Source organism: Artibeus jamaicensis, unplaced genomic scaffold, assembly GCF_021234435.1.
Source record: "Artibeus jamaicensis isolate MK-2021 breed Jamaican fruit bat unplaced genomic scaffold, CSHL_Jam_final contig_559, whole genome shotgun sequence".
NCBI lineage: Eukaryota > Metazoa > Chordata > Mammalia > Chiroptera > Phyllostomidae > Artibeus > Artibeus jamaicensis.
In genome coordinates this window covers 782,293-799,943 of record NW_026521887.1, presented here as the reverse complement: position 1 = coordinate 799,943, position 17,651 = coordinate 782,293, and the positions used below count along the sequence as shown (strand labels likewise).

General features: G+C 33.8%; 1 protein-coding gene across 1 annotated transcript in view; it reads left to right on the top strand.

The window, feature by feature from the left end:
• Positions 1-17,651, top strand: part of MYO16 (myosin XVI) — a 660,093-nt gene that overhangs the window by 435,592 nt on the left and 206,850 nt on the right. The window contains exons 21-22 of the mRNA XM_053670348.1: positions 3,583-3,655; positions 16,045-16,197. Of these exons, the coding sequence (XP_053526323.1) occupies positions 3,583-3,655; positions 16,045-16,197 (226 nt within the window). The remainder of the gene's footprint in view (positions 1-3,582; positions 3,656-16,044; positions 16,198-17,651) is intronic.

The following is a 17,651-nucleotide window of genomic DNA, read 5'->3' as shown; positions in this document are numbered from 1 at the left end:
CTCCCTTTCCCCACTCTGAAATCTTCTACATATTTTTGTCATTCACATACCTGCATAACCTCAGCATCCTCCCTCTGCTTGTCAACACAAAGTCCACATCCTTATGAGCAGGGGAAGGACATATGCAGTGACATCATGTCATTCGTACCTCTTGCCCTTTTTCCCAACTCCTATCAATACTATGTGCTGTAACTACAGAGCCACTGCTACTAAGGGTAGCTGGGAGTTGGTCAAGTAAGTCACAAAGGAGATTGTGATAGCAGTTTGCTGGAAGCATTTATACTTGTGACCTGCAAGAGGCCCTCAGGAAGTGTTTCTTCTCTTTCTCTCCTGACTCCTAGGGTCCCTGTCGCACCTCTCATCTCTGCACAAGCAGAAACCTGCTGGGCTACACTTTTCTCCTCCATCCTGAAGGGTACTGTTGTCCCTTCCTCCACAAATTCAGAAAATACTTAATATGTATTTAATTGTCTATTTTTAAAATAAAAGTTAACAATAAAGACTATTATAATACCCAGTATAGAGCAATTAAAAAATTAAGAAATCACCTCTAAGTCTGCTATTTAGAGACATCTAATGTTAACTTTTTTCTGTTTCATTGATTTACTTTTAACATTGTTGAAATTATACTATAAATTACTATAGGTACACAAAAGGTATATATTTTTTACTGCTTTAGGTTTTAGCTTATTGTTATTTAAGAACATTTACTATGCATTCACAGTGTCTTTAAAAAGTATATCACAGTATATCAGTTGAATACTTATTGGTTATAAAAATAATATTGACTCACTATAGAAACCTTTAAAAATTCAGAATAATAAAATGGAATAAACAAAACTATATTTTCTCTTCTCAGGTTGACTGTTCTTTCTAAATGTGTTGGATGTATAAATGGGGTTATTCTGTATACATAATTTATATGCTGCTTTCTATTAATTGGAGTTTTACTATATTCACCATAGAATGCACACCATCTAATTAATTATAGCTTTAGTGTAGGGTATTTATTATTCCTTTTGGTTTAGCTACCATAATTAAGATAACAATGAACATTCTTGTTCACATTCTTTAATTGCATTTCTGGTCATTGTGTTAGTATAGGCTCCTATATATGAAAGTATTGGTTCAAACGAAATGAACATTTCACAGCTTTATATCACATAACTAAATTGTTATTTAAAAAGGCTCTACCAGTTCAAACTTTTAACAAAAGCATATAAAACTTTCTCATCCTAACTTTTAAAACATTATTTCTTTTGCAATTTTAATAAAATTGACATTTTAATATGCCTATTAGCTATTTATATTTATTCTATTAGCCATTCTCTTCATTTCTATACCAACTATTTTTTAAAAGTAACTTCTAGTGATTGGAAATACACTGTATAGTAGCTATTATCTTAGATCTTTATTTGCAGCACCTCTAATTGTAACAATGATCTAGGTATATGCATATTACTGTATCTTAGTTTTATAGATGACAAAACTGCAGCTCACATATTTTAAGTAACTTGCCCAAAGTAATCTAACTAAGAAGTGTTTGAACAAGGATTCCTACCCAAAACAAGACAACTCCAAAGCCTGACCAGTTTCATCACTAAGCCCCTGTAAGAGAAACGATGCAGCTCATAATGTAGAAAACACACACACACAAAAAAACCCAACAAAGCAACAAATCATCCAAAACCTGAGCATTATTGTTACCACTGAGTGAACATCACTCCCAACATATCTGTGCACATTACAAAGAGAGTTGGGTGGACAGAGAGCATGGATGTCTGGGAGATAATGTATGACTGGGCACACATGTCAATAAATTGAGGAAATTCATGAAAATGAATGAGACTATGCACTGTAAACTAACACTTACCTCTAACAGAATTTAATTTCATTTATATATTTATCCTGCAAAAAATCAGTATATGTCTGTTATACTTTTAAACATTTTCTTTTGTTTTTTTTCAGACCTGAAAAAAAAGATCTCATTTGCTTTTTTGTTCTAGCATTTAATTATTGAATACATACACAGTTTATTTGGGCACATAGGGTTAGGTGAGGTGTAAAGCTAACTTTTTGTTTTTGTTCTAAAAGACTAAATCCACTACTTGGAGACATTCATTAAATGATCCTTCGGACCCCTCACTGCTTTATATTCTTTGTCATGTGAAGTTTATATTAAAGGCTTTTAAAATGTTCTGCCTTCTGCCTCTGAAGCTTATTTGTACCAACCACAGCAAACAATCTTAGAAGCAGGATACCATAGAGTCAATTCTCTACCTTTCTTTCAAGAAAAAAAATGGTCACTCAGGTAATATATTAAAGCCCCTAAGGATCATGATTATACAGTGATTGTGAAAATAAAATACAGTTACAAAAAGAGTCAGTTGTTGATGTGGTTCTATAGTTTGGATAAACCAAGTGGAGAAGAAACAACAGCAAAAATATCTGTGTGAGCAAGAGTAGTGGAATTGAAACAATATGCAACACAATGATGACAGGATCCCACACCCACTGGCAGAACTAAGGACAACAGTTGTCCTCATGCTCTGGACCAGCGATGTGGAAGGGGATGGGTGTGTACCCTCCTGGTCACCAGCATCCGACATCAGGGGCCTTCTTTGCAAGAAGCAACCTCACACACACTCCTGCACGCTGCCACCACTTTCCTCACAGAAGCCGGGCTGTCAGGGCTGCTGTCGGCAGTTAGGTATTTCTTCTTTCCTCACTTACCATGAGGGTTCTGACATCGGTGGCTTGAACCACCCAAGACTGTAGCAAATTCCTAGTGGTGGTTTGCATTGGGGAAATAAGTGTCACAAGGTACTTAGATTGACTTCTTTCTTTTAAAAAAATGTCTTTTTCTTTTTTCTTATTGTTGTTCAAGTGTAGTTGTCTCCATTTCCCCTTCACCCCAGCCATCCCCACTTCCCGCCCTTGATCCCCTCCCCACTTTGATTGTAGCCATGTGTCCTATATAGATGTTCCTGAAAATGCTTTGTTTCAATTTTACAACCAAGTTGCATATTCTCTATTCTTCTTTATTCATAAGAATTCCTTTAGGAAGATCATGAGATAATTTTTGAAGTGGCTGAATTTGACTTAGCAGAGAATATGCACACAGCTTAATTTGTCATTTACCTCATATTGTACTTAGGTGTGATGAGGGAATTGGTTGATTCCTGCTTGTGTAGCCTAACGAGGTACAAGTATTAGCTGGTGAGAGCCATTGAACAGGTGGGCACACAGTCCTTTAGAGAAAGCAAGTCTAGTCAAAGGGGAAAGGCAAAGCACTGGTTCAGAAAAGCAAATATTTGAACTACCCATGCAGTGTTACATTTTAAACGTAAAAATCACTCTATCTTTATTAGCATTCTCTGTTTGAATCAAAGCATTAATAGAACACTTTCCCCATAATTTTCAGAGTTTTTCATCAAACTGTAGAATAATTATTTGCATGCTGATACTTCAAGTAACTAGGATGCTAAATGACCAGATGTCTCTGACCTGAAGGACCAAGGAGCAGGAGGCCATGTGGAAGCTTGAAGTATGCCTAGTCACTGTCTAATTGTTTTATTTCAGCATGCAGACCTTGGATATTGGAATATTGGATATCTTTGGTTTTGAAGAATTTCAAAAGAATGAATTTGAACAAGTAAGTAGGATTTTTTTTGAAATTTTATAAACTTTAATGTTTTTACCACCAATCAGTTATTTTGAATTCAATAGAGACTACTTGTATAATTACTTTCAAATACACAATTAAAAGGAGTACTTGTCATCCTGTTTTGAAATGAATAACTCTGCTTTGTTGACATATTCATCATTTTTGTGTGGTCTTGTAAACAACTGGCACAATCTTTTTATTTTTTCTAAATGGAAGCACTTGTTTCAAAACGCAATGCAAGATGAAGAGCTGAGTTGTGCTTCTGCTATTTCAAGTAGGTCAGACAGACGGACGGAGGACATCTGTCTTTGAAATCAGGGCAAAGATCTTCAGAAGCCTTGGCCAAAAATCAGAATGAAAATACTTTCTTATGCTAAATGCTGTTATTTATAGATTCATCTTTATGTGACATGCATACATTTGACTATGGGAAATGCATGAAAATACATTAAAGAGGCATTGATTATTCTGAATTCATTTACAATTTAGGGCAACTTGAAAGACACTAAATTCTTTATGTATCTTAGTAGTACCAGATGAATAGCCTAATCAAATTAAGCATCTAAAAATTAAGTGTTAAAGAAAAGAGTAGAAATAGAATTTGCCTTACCAGGACTAAGAAGTATAAAAAGTTATAGGTGGAAAGATAGAAAACCAACGTGTACATTAAGAATTGCAGTTCCACTCTGTTTAGGGAGAAATGCTAACATGTTGGTAAGGGACACTGGATAAGGAGTTAAACAAAGTGAATTTGAGTTCCAGTTCTGTGACTTTCTCCAGCTCTCTTGGCCAAGATGAAAGGATTATAATGAGCTTTGGTTTTCTAACCTGTGAAATGAAGATTACAATAGATTACACAGTTGTGAGATTAAACAAAGTTACTATTACAGAAATTCTGGCGTTTTCTAACTCACTATACCTGTTCAAGAAATGTCAGGTAGCTACTATTTCTACTGTAAATGGAAACACTTGAAAAACATTTTAAATTCAGCTACTTTCTCTTCTGAAAGGGTGGCTACATTTTTAAAAGTTTTTCAGGTGTTCCTATTTACAACAGGAACAGTTGCTATAAACCATGTCAATACCATATGATCTCAGTTATATGTGTAATCTAATGAACAAACAAACTGATGAACGAAATAGGAAAAGATACATGGACACAGGGAACAGAATGGCAGCTGTCAGAGGGAAGAGGGGTTGGGGAACTGGAATAAAAAAGGTGAAGGGATTAAGCAAAAAAATATATATGTATATATATATGTATATATGTGTGTGTATATATATATATATATATATATATATATATATATATATATATATATATATATATAAATACAAAGACACAGACAACTGTGTGGTGATAGCCAGAGGGAAAGGGGAGTTTGGGGTAGACAGAGATGGGCAAAGGGGGGGGGATGAGGACAGAAAGAGACTGTTTGGGGCAGTGGGTGCAGGATGCAGTGTGTAGATGATGTTTTGTTGAGTCGTACACTTGAAACCTGTATGTTATTGAAAACAAATGTCACCCAATAAATTCAATTAAATTAAAAAAAATAATTTAAAGGTGATACAGCATCCTGTAAGTACATCCAAAATCATGCTAATCCTGGTGAATTTTCATAAAGCATGGTTTTTAGAAAACATTGCAAGAAATCTAGTATGAAATGAGATCAAGAAGACAATAGATGCTTTTTCTCTTTTCATACTTTTGTATTCATGGATTAATAAAGGAGAACTCATGGTTTTACTTATTTATTGCTTATTAAAAGAAAAAAATAGTGATGCCCACAATAAAGAGGGAAGTTAAGAGTGACCAGTAGTGTGCACAATATGTGCTGGTCTGCAGGCTGCCGCCTGCGATGTATTTCTCAGTGTAGATGTTTGATTGGTATCTGGCAGCTATATTGCTTCCTTACACTTTTATCTTGGGAAACATGCAGACTCTCGTGTCTGCAGTGAGACTCACTGGATTCCCCATAGCCTGCTAAACCACATGCAGGAACCACAAGTGGAATGATGTCAAGGGCTCTACTAGGGGCTGTGCTTTCAATGCCCTGCTTCACGGCCCAACACAATTATCTATCAAGTGCGTGCTGACAGCTGATATGTACAAAATGTGTTATTTTCATTAAACCTTTTTTACTACAGTTATGTATAGCCCTTATTATTCTTTCTACTAAATATTTTAATGATATATTTTAGTATATATTCACAGTCTGAGACTTTTATATAATAATGAATGGGTTTTGTTTATTAAATCCTGTCCAGAGTGGAGAGGGGAGGGAATTTCAGGGGAAAAGAGGAAGGGTTTATAGGAACAAGTATAAAAGACACTTGGACAAAAACTAAGGGGTGTGGAAATGGGAGGGAGGGGGAAAGCTGGGTGGGTGGGGTGGGATGGGAGTAAAAGACAGAAAACTGTACTTGATCAACAATTTTAAATAAATTTTAAAAATTGCAATAAATAAATAAATATCTTGGTATACTCTTTAAAAATAAAAAAATAAAAATTTAGTTTTAGACATTTATAGGTAAAATCTCAAGACCATTTATTAAACAAATGAAAAAATAATATTTTTTAAAACTATATACCTTTTTCTTAGCAGTTTTGCTTGGCTATTGTGCACAGTAGTAACTAGAAGACATTTAAAAGAATAAAGGTATTTTCTTTGTGATGAATCTAAAACTCATTTTACAGTGGACTTAGCAAATTCCTAAATTTTCATGGCAACTTTTTAAAGGCCATAGATTTAAATGATACATTCTAGATTCTTGAGTTGCTAATAGAAGGTGAACATCCTCACTTTTTATTCCACTGGAAACTTTCAAAGAAACATTTAACAAACCAATATTATATTCAGACTCAAATCCAGAAAAATATCATTGTCTTTGTAAGTATTTATTTTGTTTAGTTTTGAGCTTTTTGGCCCATATCCATTAGCTTTTCACCAAAATGTCAACATCTACAGGGCTGAAGTTGTATTTGGTGTAGCATTTTGTATCTAATAGAAGCTTAACAAATGTGGGGTTTTTTTGTGGAAATTTTAAGAATAAACCTTTATGAAAAAAATCTTCACAGTGTATTTCCTAGTGGTTCTACTTGGTGAGAAATATATGTATGTTGTTCTTGACAACTGTTCCTCCATTGGAAAACTGACAGTTTAGAAAAGGGACCAATGGGAAGAAATATTAAGAAGCACACTACAACATCAGCATCTCCAACCTTGGTATCCCCACGTAGCTCTAAAAGATTATATGGATGGTGTGATCCTTTAGATGACAATTTGTTTCAGTTTATAGAAAATGCTAATCTATTTTCTATGACTTTTAATTAATAATTTCTTTTCAAGCTATTTTGTATATTATAAGAAATATACAAAATATTTAGGGTAAAATATGATATGTATAATATATATAATATTCAGGGTAATATATATATATACACACACATCAACTATAGTTTTATGAGTCAATGGAGAGGGACATTCTAAAAATTGAGTTCCAAAGTACATATTGTGAGGAATCTACAACCTGATGACTTAATTACATTGTTATCAGCTCTCTCTCTGTTAAGTAACACTTAAACTCTATAAACTCCTTTTTATTATATCAAATTGACCTCTAGTACTGTAAAAGTATCTCCTAAGTCATTAAAAGGAAAACCTCTCTAGCTGACTCTTCAGCATTACACAGTAAGTGAGGCTGTGTAATGTAAATTCACAGTAAGTGAATTTACAGTTTATATGCTTAATACATAAGAAGATGATAAACAACACACAGGTACCTTCTTACACATTGCAATGCCAATGATCTTAGAAAAGGGAAGCCAATTCAAGGCAAAAAGTAGAAAAGAACTAAAAATATGTGTACTTACAGAGGTGATCATATATTAGAAAACTGAAAAAAATGAATGAAAACATTACTACAATGAGAGAACTTGATAAAGTAGCAAGTTGTTAAATCAGCATGTAAAACCAATTACTTTTATATATTTTTTAAAATACGTTTTTGGAAGGCAGTATGGAAATAAAGACAACATTGTCAAAAATAAGTAAATAGCCTAAATTAAGGAATCTACAAAATGCTCCTGTAAGTCATATAATTATACTTAAACAAATGGAAATATACACTATACTTTTAGAGAGAAAGGCTTAATATTATAAAGATGCTGATTTTCTCTAAGTTAATTTATAAATATAACTTGATGCAGACCCATTGAAAATAAATGAAGAAAGGATGACAGAATCAGAGCAACTCCATTTTGTAGCTTCTAAAAAGTAATAATCTAGGCAATAAATATCAATCATTGCTAACATTATCTAAAGAGTGACAACACACAAGATGTGTATCCTGTGTTCTTGCTAAGAAAGAAAGAATAGAGAGGGCGGGAAGGAAAAAGAAGGAAGGAAGGAAAGGAAAAAAACTGAATGTAATGAAATTTTGTGAGCTAACCACTAATTAACAGGAGCAGAGTACAGAGGAACGTGTTAAAATAAACCAGGGGCACACTCTGCAAAATCCAGAATGTGGAAAACTGCAGGGCAAATGACCTGATTTCTTCAACATATAAAATGCAAGTGCAAAAATGTCAAAACAAGAGGGTGACCTGTATATTTAAAGAGATACATAACTGTAGTTAAATATTTGGACATTATGTGGATCCTAATTTTTTAAATAAAAAAACTGTGACTTAATGAATAATGTGAAATCTAGATATTTGGGAAATTGATAAATTATTGCTGAAAGAAATTGTATGTGGTAAGGGTAATATGGCTATATTTTTAAGTTCTTATATCTTAGAGAATTGTATCAATATATTCGCTAGTTAAGTGACACAATGTCTGAGAATTACTTCAAATGAGGCTAGTTTTGAGGGTAACAGGGAAATGGATAAAGCAAAACTGGCATGAGCTGGTAACTGTTTATAAATGTTGAAGTTGGTTGATGGTAGGTGCAGGTTCATCATGTTATTCTTCTCACTGTGGAATATGTTTAAAATTCTCCATAATATATTATTGTAATAAATGACTTTCCCCAAACAAGGGTGGAGAAAAGAAAAGTTCTACAGTGATAGGAAATCAAAGAAGGCAAAATAAACTATAGAATCTGAAAACTGAAACATATCAAAAAAATACTGGCCCTCATCAACATCCCACACCCGCCATTTTATAGATATTGAGCCAAAATTGGGAATAATTGATTTGTTGGGGGAAGAACATATAGTAGCCTCGTAAGCCACAAGGAATTCCAAAAAGGAAGTTGGAGATTCACAGCACACTTGGCATGGTAAAGGCCCTGAAAAGTCCTGCAGAGAAGTTCATTAGCTTAGCTCAATGTTTTTCCAATAGGCTTCTGTTTTGTTCTTTTTTAGACAATAGTAATTGACAACTTATACAATTAGTGTTTTGCTGAACATATTTGAAAAATATTGAATATCTGAAAACCAACATCATCCTTTTCTCTCATTTATATAAAGGTATGGCATGTATATGTGTGTGTATATGTAATACATTAATTGATGAGCAAATCAGTTAATGGATTGTGCGTGCTCCTTTTCATCATCTGTCTCAGTGCATTCAACCATGTCTATGTATTAGAGTCACCTGGAAAGCTTTTAAAATATATCAGTGCCTGGGCCCCACTCTGATTTAATTGGTTCGGGGTCAGGCCTGGATGTGAGCCTTTGTAAAAGAGCCCCCAGCTAATTCCAGTGTTCAGTGGGATTGCAAATCACTGTCCAATGCCTGGGACTCTGCCTTTAACTGGAGACAGCTTTAATTAATCTCCTACTTTAATTCTGTGAAGTATATGTCATGCTCCATTATATTTTTGCTTCTGATATATTTCACTCAGTAATAAAGGGAGAACAGTTGGTGAAAATTTACTCAAGAAATTAAGTTTGTCATTAATACAAATGATAGGCCATCTGGATAAGCAATAATGTTCTGTTTCTAAAATGTTTTTTCAAAGGGTATGTAATTTTTATTATTAAACCAGTTAGCAACAGCACTTTATGTACAAAGTGCATGCTAATTAAACAGTATTTAATAATTGTTCATTATCATCTATGAAGCCTAACCTTTCACCTATATTCAAGTCTACTATGAGTAATACCTGGAAATATAATGAAACCCAAACAGTTCAGATGGATAGAGTTGAAAAGTAAAAATGATTATTGTTTTTGCATTAAAGTCTATAATATTCTCAAGTATTGATGGAGATTTGTGTTTCTAAATACATAAACTAATTTGCCTATAAAAATCATTCACTGTGTCTTTCTCTGATGGTGTTTAGCACACAACCACATATGCACAATTCAGTGTGTGTTTAACATACAACACAATTCAGTGAAAATAAATAAAAATTAAGCAGGTTCTTGCCATGATTTTTTGCTACCATTTGGATGGTGGGATACATTTTTCCAGTTTTCAACTTGGTATCTGAAATAGGATGATATGTTTGTATTGGTCCCATAACTACATTTACTGGCAGTTTTAAAGTTCATGTTACAGTACTTCTTTTATATTTTTACTTTGGTTCAAACAGTGAGTGCTTTCAACAGTTTAGAATAAGGAAAGGTGAACTGTTTTGGTAAAAGAAAGTTAATGTACACATTACTCGAAAGTGAGTTTGAAAAACTTTCTATTCCAAATTGCATGTGCTCCCAGTGATTCCCTTTACCACCCAGCATTACTCTTCTCGGTTAGAAATACAAAAACACATTTCCTTTCAGAAAGCACCACAGTAATTAAAGATGCAAAACAAAAACTGCTCCACAGGATACTCGGTTTTACACAGCAAGCTGAAATTTTCCCAATGGGATTCTACTAAATTACTTTTTTATCACCCAGAATAAAAAGAGCATGTTGTACAATAAAACGTTTAGATATATATTATAAGGGACACCCCATTTCACAATATGCCATCTAATGCTTGCAACTTGAACATTATTAGAAGACCAGTGGAGAAGCCATACATTTTAAGAATCACTTTGACCAGGAGAGTAACAAGTTGAGTTGCTCTATTCAAAATCACAAGCTGCTATAGGCAGAGTGCTTTAGACACTCCTGGGGAAAGAAAAGAAGACTTGGTATCTTGACTCCTTCTACCTCTTTCTAATTTAGATTTGTCAACATTTCACACTTGACATCACCATTTTGCCTGAAACAGCATTTCAATTCTGTAAAGCCAAAATTCAGTTCAATAAAATATTCATAAATAAAAATAATTAAATGTATCTTTTATTATAAAAATGCCCAAGTCAGCCAAAACCTACATCCAGGTATACATACAGAGATGGTCAGTGGTAAGACAGTCTAGAGCTAGTGCATTCCCACCAACAATTCAGGAGAGAGCTCTCCCCTTTCTCGCATTCTTGACCACACTTGTTTGTGGATTTATTGATAGCCATTCTGACAGGTGTGAGGTGATATCTCACTGTGATTTTAATTTGCATTTCAATGATGAGCATCTTTTCATATGTCTATTGGCTGTCTGTTTGTCCTCTTCAGAGAAGTGTGTGTTCAGATCTTTTGCCCATTTTTGATTGGGCTGTTTGGTTTTTTATTTTTTTGGTGTTGAGTTTTATAAGTTCTTTATAAAAATTGGATATTAACCCCTGTAAAAAGCAGTATGGAATTACCTCAGAACATTAAATTTGGAACTCCCTTATGATCCAGCAATTCCACTTCTGGGAATATATCTGAAGAAACTCAAAACACTGATTCAAAAGAATATATGCATCCCTGTGTTCAGTGCAGCATTATTTACAATCTCCAAGATTTGGAAGCAGCCCAAGTGCCCATCAGGACATGAGCAGATTAAAAAGGCAGTGGTACATTTACGCAAGGGAATGCTACTGGGCTATAAAAAAAGAAGGAAATCTTATCCTTTGTTACTGCATGGATGGACTTGGAGAGTTCTAACCTAAGTGAAATAAGCCAGTCAGAGAAAGATGAATACCATATGACTTCACTTATATGTGGAATCTAATGAGCAAAATAAACTAACAAACAAAACAGAAGAAGACTCAGAGAGAACAGACTGACAGCTGTTGAGGGGAGGAGGTTGGAGGGTTGGGTAAAAACGGTGAAGGGATTAAGCAAAGAAAGAAAACCTTATACAGACAACAATGCGATGATTACCAGAGGGAAAGGATAGAGTGGCAGGTAGAAAAGGGTAACACGGGATATAAATGGTGATGGAAGGAGACTTGACTTGGGCTGCTGAACACACATTACAACATGCACGATGTGTTACAGAGTTGTACATTTGAAACTTTTGTAATTTTATTAACCATGCCCACCCCAATAAATTCAATAAAAAAGAGTAAGAAGATTTATTCAGATTGTAATCAGAAGTAATTTTTGTAGCTACAAAGCTGCAGTCTATACTGAATGCAAAATGATAAGAGAATTCTATTGAATATATTTGAGATATTTATAGTTATCTAAGTATTTTCAATTAAATAATCTCGAAATGAGGAGAAAGGTAAGTGTCATATAATTTGGATGTTTCTTGTATAATAGAGAATCATTCACTGATGTTCTTATTTTGAAATCCTTTATTAGATTTCTTTTCATTCTTTCATGCAGTAACATACATCACCTTATTTTTCATGGTTTCAACATTTATTTCTGGAGCACTCTATTTCCTAAAATATATTTAGGCACACCTTCCAAAATTTAGAAGTAATTATTATTTAATTGTGATTTAATTTAATTCTAAATCAAACTGCTGAGATACAGGGCCTATTTTTGTTGTATTAAATGATTAAATTTGCTTTTTAAAATCAAAAGTTAAAATAATTACAATTTCATATATCACATAATCAAAGAGAATCTGTTACAATGGTTTTATTCCATAATGGAGTCAATCATTTTCTGTACATATATTTGTATAGTTTCTGTACATAATGGAGGCTTGTTTTCTGTAAGTACTTTATTCCACACTTTAACAATCTTTATTAATCTTTAGCAACAAAATTACTTTAGCATTAAAGGCCTTTCACATAGTATTAGATTGGAGGAGCACTTCCCACATTTTACTTTTTAAGGAAAGTGAGCTAATTTTTAAACTTCCCACTTTTTTCTCTAACAACAATTTTCAGAACTTTTTTTTATTAAAATGAAAACAATGGTTAAATGTTTTTCCTTTCACAATGGGGATGCTACTGTGGATGATGCTACATAGAAATCATTTTACAGAAAATGTTTTGTTTTTCCATAATCATTCCTGGATATAAACACAGCTATTGATCTATGGATATCACTTAGTTTTAATAGAACAACTCAAGATAATGAATGTGCTAGATTGTATCAGTTACATAGAGGTAAATATGTTTCATATGATATTTAAATACCGGATTCTATCCCTCCCTTTGCTGGTTATAATGCACAAAATTTCTTACCCTGTATTTATATCCAGTTGTTTTTGCCTTAACAATTAAGCATGTAAAGTTAAATTTTCTTCTATATTGTATGTTTTCACCTGGTGACTATAGTCTTAGTACTTTTTATATTCGGAGAATTGATCAGTGGAAATATGAGTTTAAGAAACATTTAGCTTTAAATATAAATAACTTCTAGGTTTGTGTATAACTCATAAAATCTACTTGTCATGGGGAAGAAAGGAAAAGTTCTATAACTACTGGCCAAATCAGTTAGAAGGAAGAAAACTTATGCAGAAAGATGATGCAGAGTGATTATAAGTTTTAAGGAAATTCTCTCGTTGTTGTTGTTTTTTATTTTAGGTTTTAAAATGATTTGCCCTGGCTGGTGTGGCTCAGTGGATATAGTGCTGGCCTCCGAACTAAAGGGTCACCAGTTTGATTCCCATTCAGGGCACATGCCTGGGTTGCCAGCCAGGTTCCCAGTAGAGGGTGCACAAGAAGCAACCACACATTGATGTTTCTCTTCCTCTCTTTCTTCCTCCCATCTTCCCTCTCTAAAAACAAACAAACAAACAAACAAACAAATAAATAAAATCTTTATTTAAACATTTTCTAAAAAATAATTAAATAAATTGACTTCCAAGACAGCAACAATGTGGCATATTCATATTTTACTTTTAACTTAGATTTTATTTTGTAATAGAATACAATAAGGAAGCTTATTCAATATACAGACATTCATTTATTACCAAATTTATAAAAATCATTTTTCACTGTGAAGCAGGGATGCAAAAACCATTTTTTGACCTATAACTAAGAACTATTTTTGTTACTTTTTGGGTGTCAAGATAGGCAATTATGTCTTATTTTAATATAAGACATATTTAATATTTAAATTTTTATTTAGTGAATGTCTAATTTATTGACTGTTCTCCATCTGTTATATTAATAATGAAATGATGATGTAGTCATCGTGGAAATACCTTGACTAGATTAAGTCACAAGAACCTCTGAGCTTCAGCTCTCCAGCTGTTGTCAAGGCAGTCTGGGTGCCTGCCGTCCCGCCCTCCTCCAATCACCACATTTCTGAAGACATTTGACCTTTCAATACCTACTCACAAAATTCTGGTCCTGGAAAAAAGCAAAGACACTTCACAGCACACGTCAATGCTGGTGTTCAGCACTTCACAGGACACCATCACTGTCTCAGCACGAATGCCTTCTGTTTTCTGACCAGTGCCCTATACTCTAACGTGTTAGTATCTTCCTTGAGAACATTCCCGGTGGTGACTTCTTTATGTTCCTGGAGACTTATAAGCCCCTACCCCTCCCCGAAATAGCTGGATCTGTGAGAAAAAAAGATGGCTTTTTTCCTATGTATACATTATCCTTCACTCATTCTTAATTCATAAACCACACCCTTATGAGCAAGCCCAGATGCCACATGGGGAATTAAAGCCTATCTGGTACTGGTCATTTGAGAAGGTGACTTGACTCACTGGACACTAAAGCATAAGGGATACTCATATATCCTAGAAGAAGCCATGAACCCCCAGTCAATGGACAAGAATGTGTAGGATGAGCTTCTACTTCTATATAACTGGTGTTATGAAGACACCAGACTTGGAGAAGACTTTGGATACATGGGAAGGGGGAACCCATGGTGGTCCAGTCTTGTGTGATTTTCAAAAGTTTTGACATTTTCTTTATAAGTACAACACATTTTATGTTAAATATAATCCTAGATATTGTTTTTTTTCAAATATCTAGTTTCTTTATTAAAATGTTTTATAAGTAATTTTGATTTGTATATGTTATTTGCCTTTAATTATTTTCAGTGAGGTGCTGAATTCTAAGTATTTCTAAGTGCTTTTTAAACTTTACCTAGTATAACAGTGGATAAGGTGCAGATTGGGGAACATGGTACATCTGTTTTGAATGAGTTCATTAAAGAAATGGGTATAGACAGAGAAGACACAGCTCAAAGACAGCCCTGGAACACTAAGATGGAGTCAGAGAAGGAGACAGAGAAGGAGTAGCCAGTGAGGTAGGAGGCCAGTGCTCAGTGAGAGAGTGATGTCCTGGAGGACAGGTGAGGTAGTGCTCCATGGAAGTAAAGGAATAACTGTCCCATATCTCAAGGGTCGAGGAAAAAGAACACTGAGAATTAAGCATTGACTTTAGAATTGTACGTATCACTAGTGACTTCCACAAAAGCAAGTTTGGTGGTACAGTGGGGCAAAAATTATAAAGTGGTTTCAATATTGGGGAGAAGCAAAATTTGAGATAATAAGAAAAGGTAATTCTTTTGAGGTTTTTTGTTATAAGAGAAAGCAGAAAATTAGGAGAGTAGCCTAGTGGGAAGTAAGATTTTATTTTGATTAGATTTGGGTTATATTATTTTTTTAATATTTTAAGAAAAGTTTTAAGATCAAGAAACTGAAACTTTAAGATTGAAAAATAACATATTTGTTTCCTAATTGGGATAGAGAAAAATAACAGAGGAATATAAAAAAATTTTTCAGTTAAAGGACATAGTTTCTGCAATAGCATGCTTTGACTGGTTATTCTAAGATAAACCCATGTTCTCTTGAGCATGTTCTCTTGCAACAGAAATGAGGAGGCAAGAAATGCTTCTCCTCTGGGATCTCACAGTCAATCCATTTTTTATCTTCACTTGTTGACTAAAGACCAAATATTTTCTTTCAACAATATTTTTAAATCCTCCAATATATTTTAGACTCTAGATTTTAAGCTAATGTCATAACCATACTTGCTGTTATTTGTAGCATACTTTATATTGACTAACCAGACCATGTGAAGTCAACAACGTCAAGTAAATCTCCTTACTTTGGCTTCTCAGGAATACTGTAATGCTTTATCTCAATAAGCTAATTGGTGTTGAACATTCTTGAGTTAATATTTCTTAGAGTGGATCTGCATGGCCATATTATCTTGTGAATTATTCTCTTTTTCTCCTCAATAGCTTTGTGTCAACATGACCAATGAGAAGATTCACCACTATATCAATGAAGTGCTTTTTCTACAGGAGCAAACAGAATGTTTACAAGAGGGAGTTACCATGGAAACAGCTTATTCTCCTAGTAACCAGACTGGAGTTTTGGATTTTTTTTTCCAGGTATTCATACAATGTAATTAGTGACTTTACAGAACATATGCATTTAAATATGCTGGAGACAAATAATTTTCTTTCAAGGGCTTTTATCTTTGAGATATCTTTCTATGAGAGATTGCTATGTATTTATAGTCTTATCTATAGAAAGACTTATCTATAGTCTCATCTATAGCCAACAGAAGAGTACAAGTTACATTTTCCGAAGAGGTATTTGAAAGATTACCAATCCATTAAAAGGATAACATATATTAAATCATCTGTTATAAAAGTATTTATGGCTTATTATGTTGCTAATCTCCCCTTTTGGCATAGTTACAAATGCCCAATGACCAAAATTAATATTTAAAAAAATAATGTCTAAGGCTATCATGATCATAAAATAAATTTAACAATATTTTATCTTAAGTTTCTAAATTTAATTAGGAAAAATATATGTGCATACATATAATCTTAGAATATCTGCAGGCATTTATACTTATCTGTTTCTACCTTAAAGAATTTTTGCATCAGTATTCATATAACATAAACAAAAGTCTATCACATAAACAGAAATCCTTATGTACTAATATAGGAAGACATTATGTAGCTTTGCCCATAATATTTCTAAAACATGTGAACATTGTTTAAAACTGATAACATTCAGTTAGTTATCAAAGAGCATAGTATTTAACTTTCTACCAATTTATTTCCATAAATAAAAAAGTAGGCTCATAAATTTTATACATTTCCCATTGTAAAGCACTCTTGTTCTGATACAAACTTGTTAACATTTTTTAAATTACATAAGAAGCCCTCTTCCTCCAGATAGCCCTCCCTCATTATGACACATACAGTACATAGTTTATTTATTTGAGATTTTAAAAATATCTTCACACTGACAGCAATAGATATGTGGAAAGCTTCAGGTGCCAGCACCCTCATTCTTGTTTGCTGCTGTGTCCTTGACTGCTCTCCACTGTTCAGCAGGATGATGTTTCTTCTCTCTCTTTGGCTTTCGACCCTGAGGTTTCACCTTTGGAATCACCATGTCACTAGTAGGGCTCTGACCAATATGAGTTGAAAATGAGAGCGGACATTTCTGGCTGATGCTTCTCTTTGATACCCATGAAAATGGAATGAAAAGGCATACCAAGCCTAGCGTGAAATGTATAGGTCTGTACATCAGGCAAGCATATACCCTACAATATAAAACAAGCTTATTGTTTCCTTTCCAGCACTTCCTAACTTTCTACTACTGACAAACATTGTAATTTTTGCATAGGCCTCATTTATATTTCAATGAACACATATTTGTCTTAGTTCCCTGAAGGGAGGGGTAGATCCGTATTCTTATCAAAATTTCCAAGTGTCTAGTACAGTCTGTGACACTCTCAGTGTTGCTGCTTTTTGTTGTTATGGTGAAATTGCATATGATAACCTTTCACATGCAGGAGAACAATTCAGTCTCCTTTGAGACT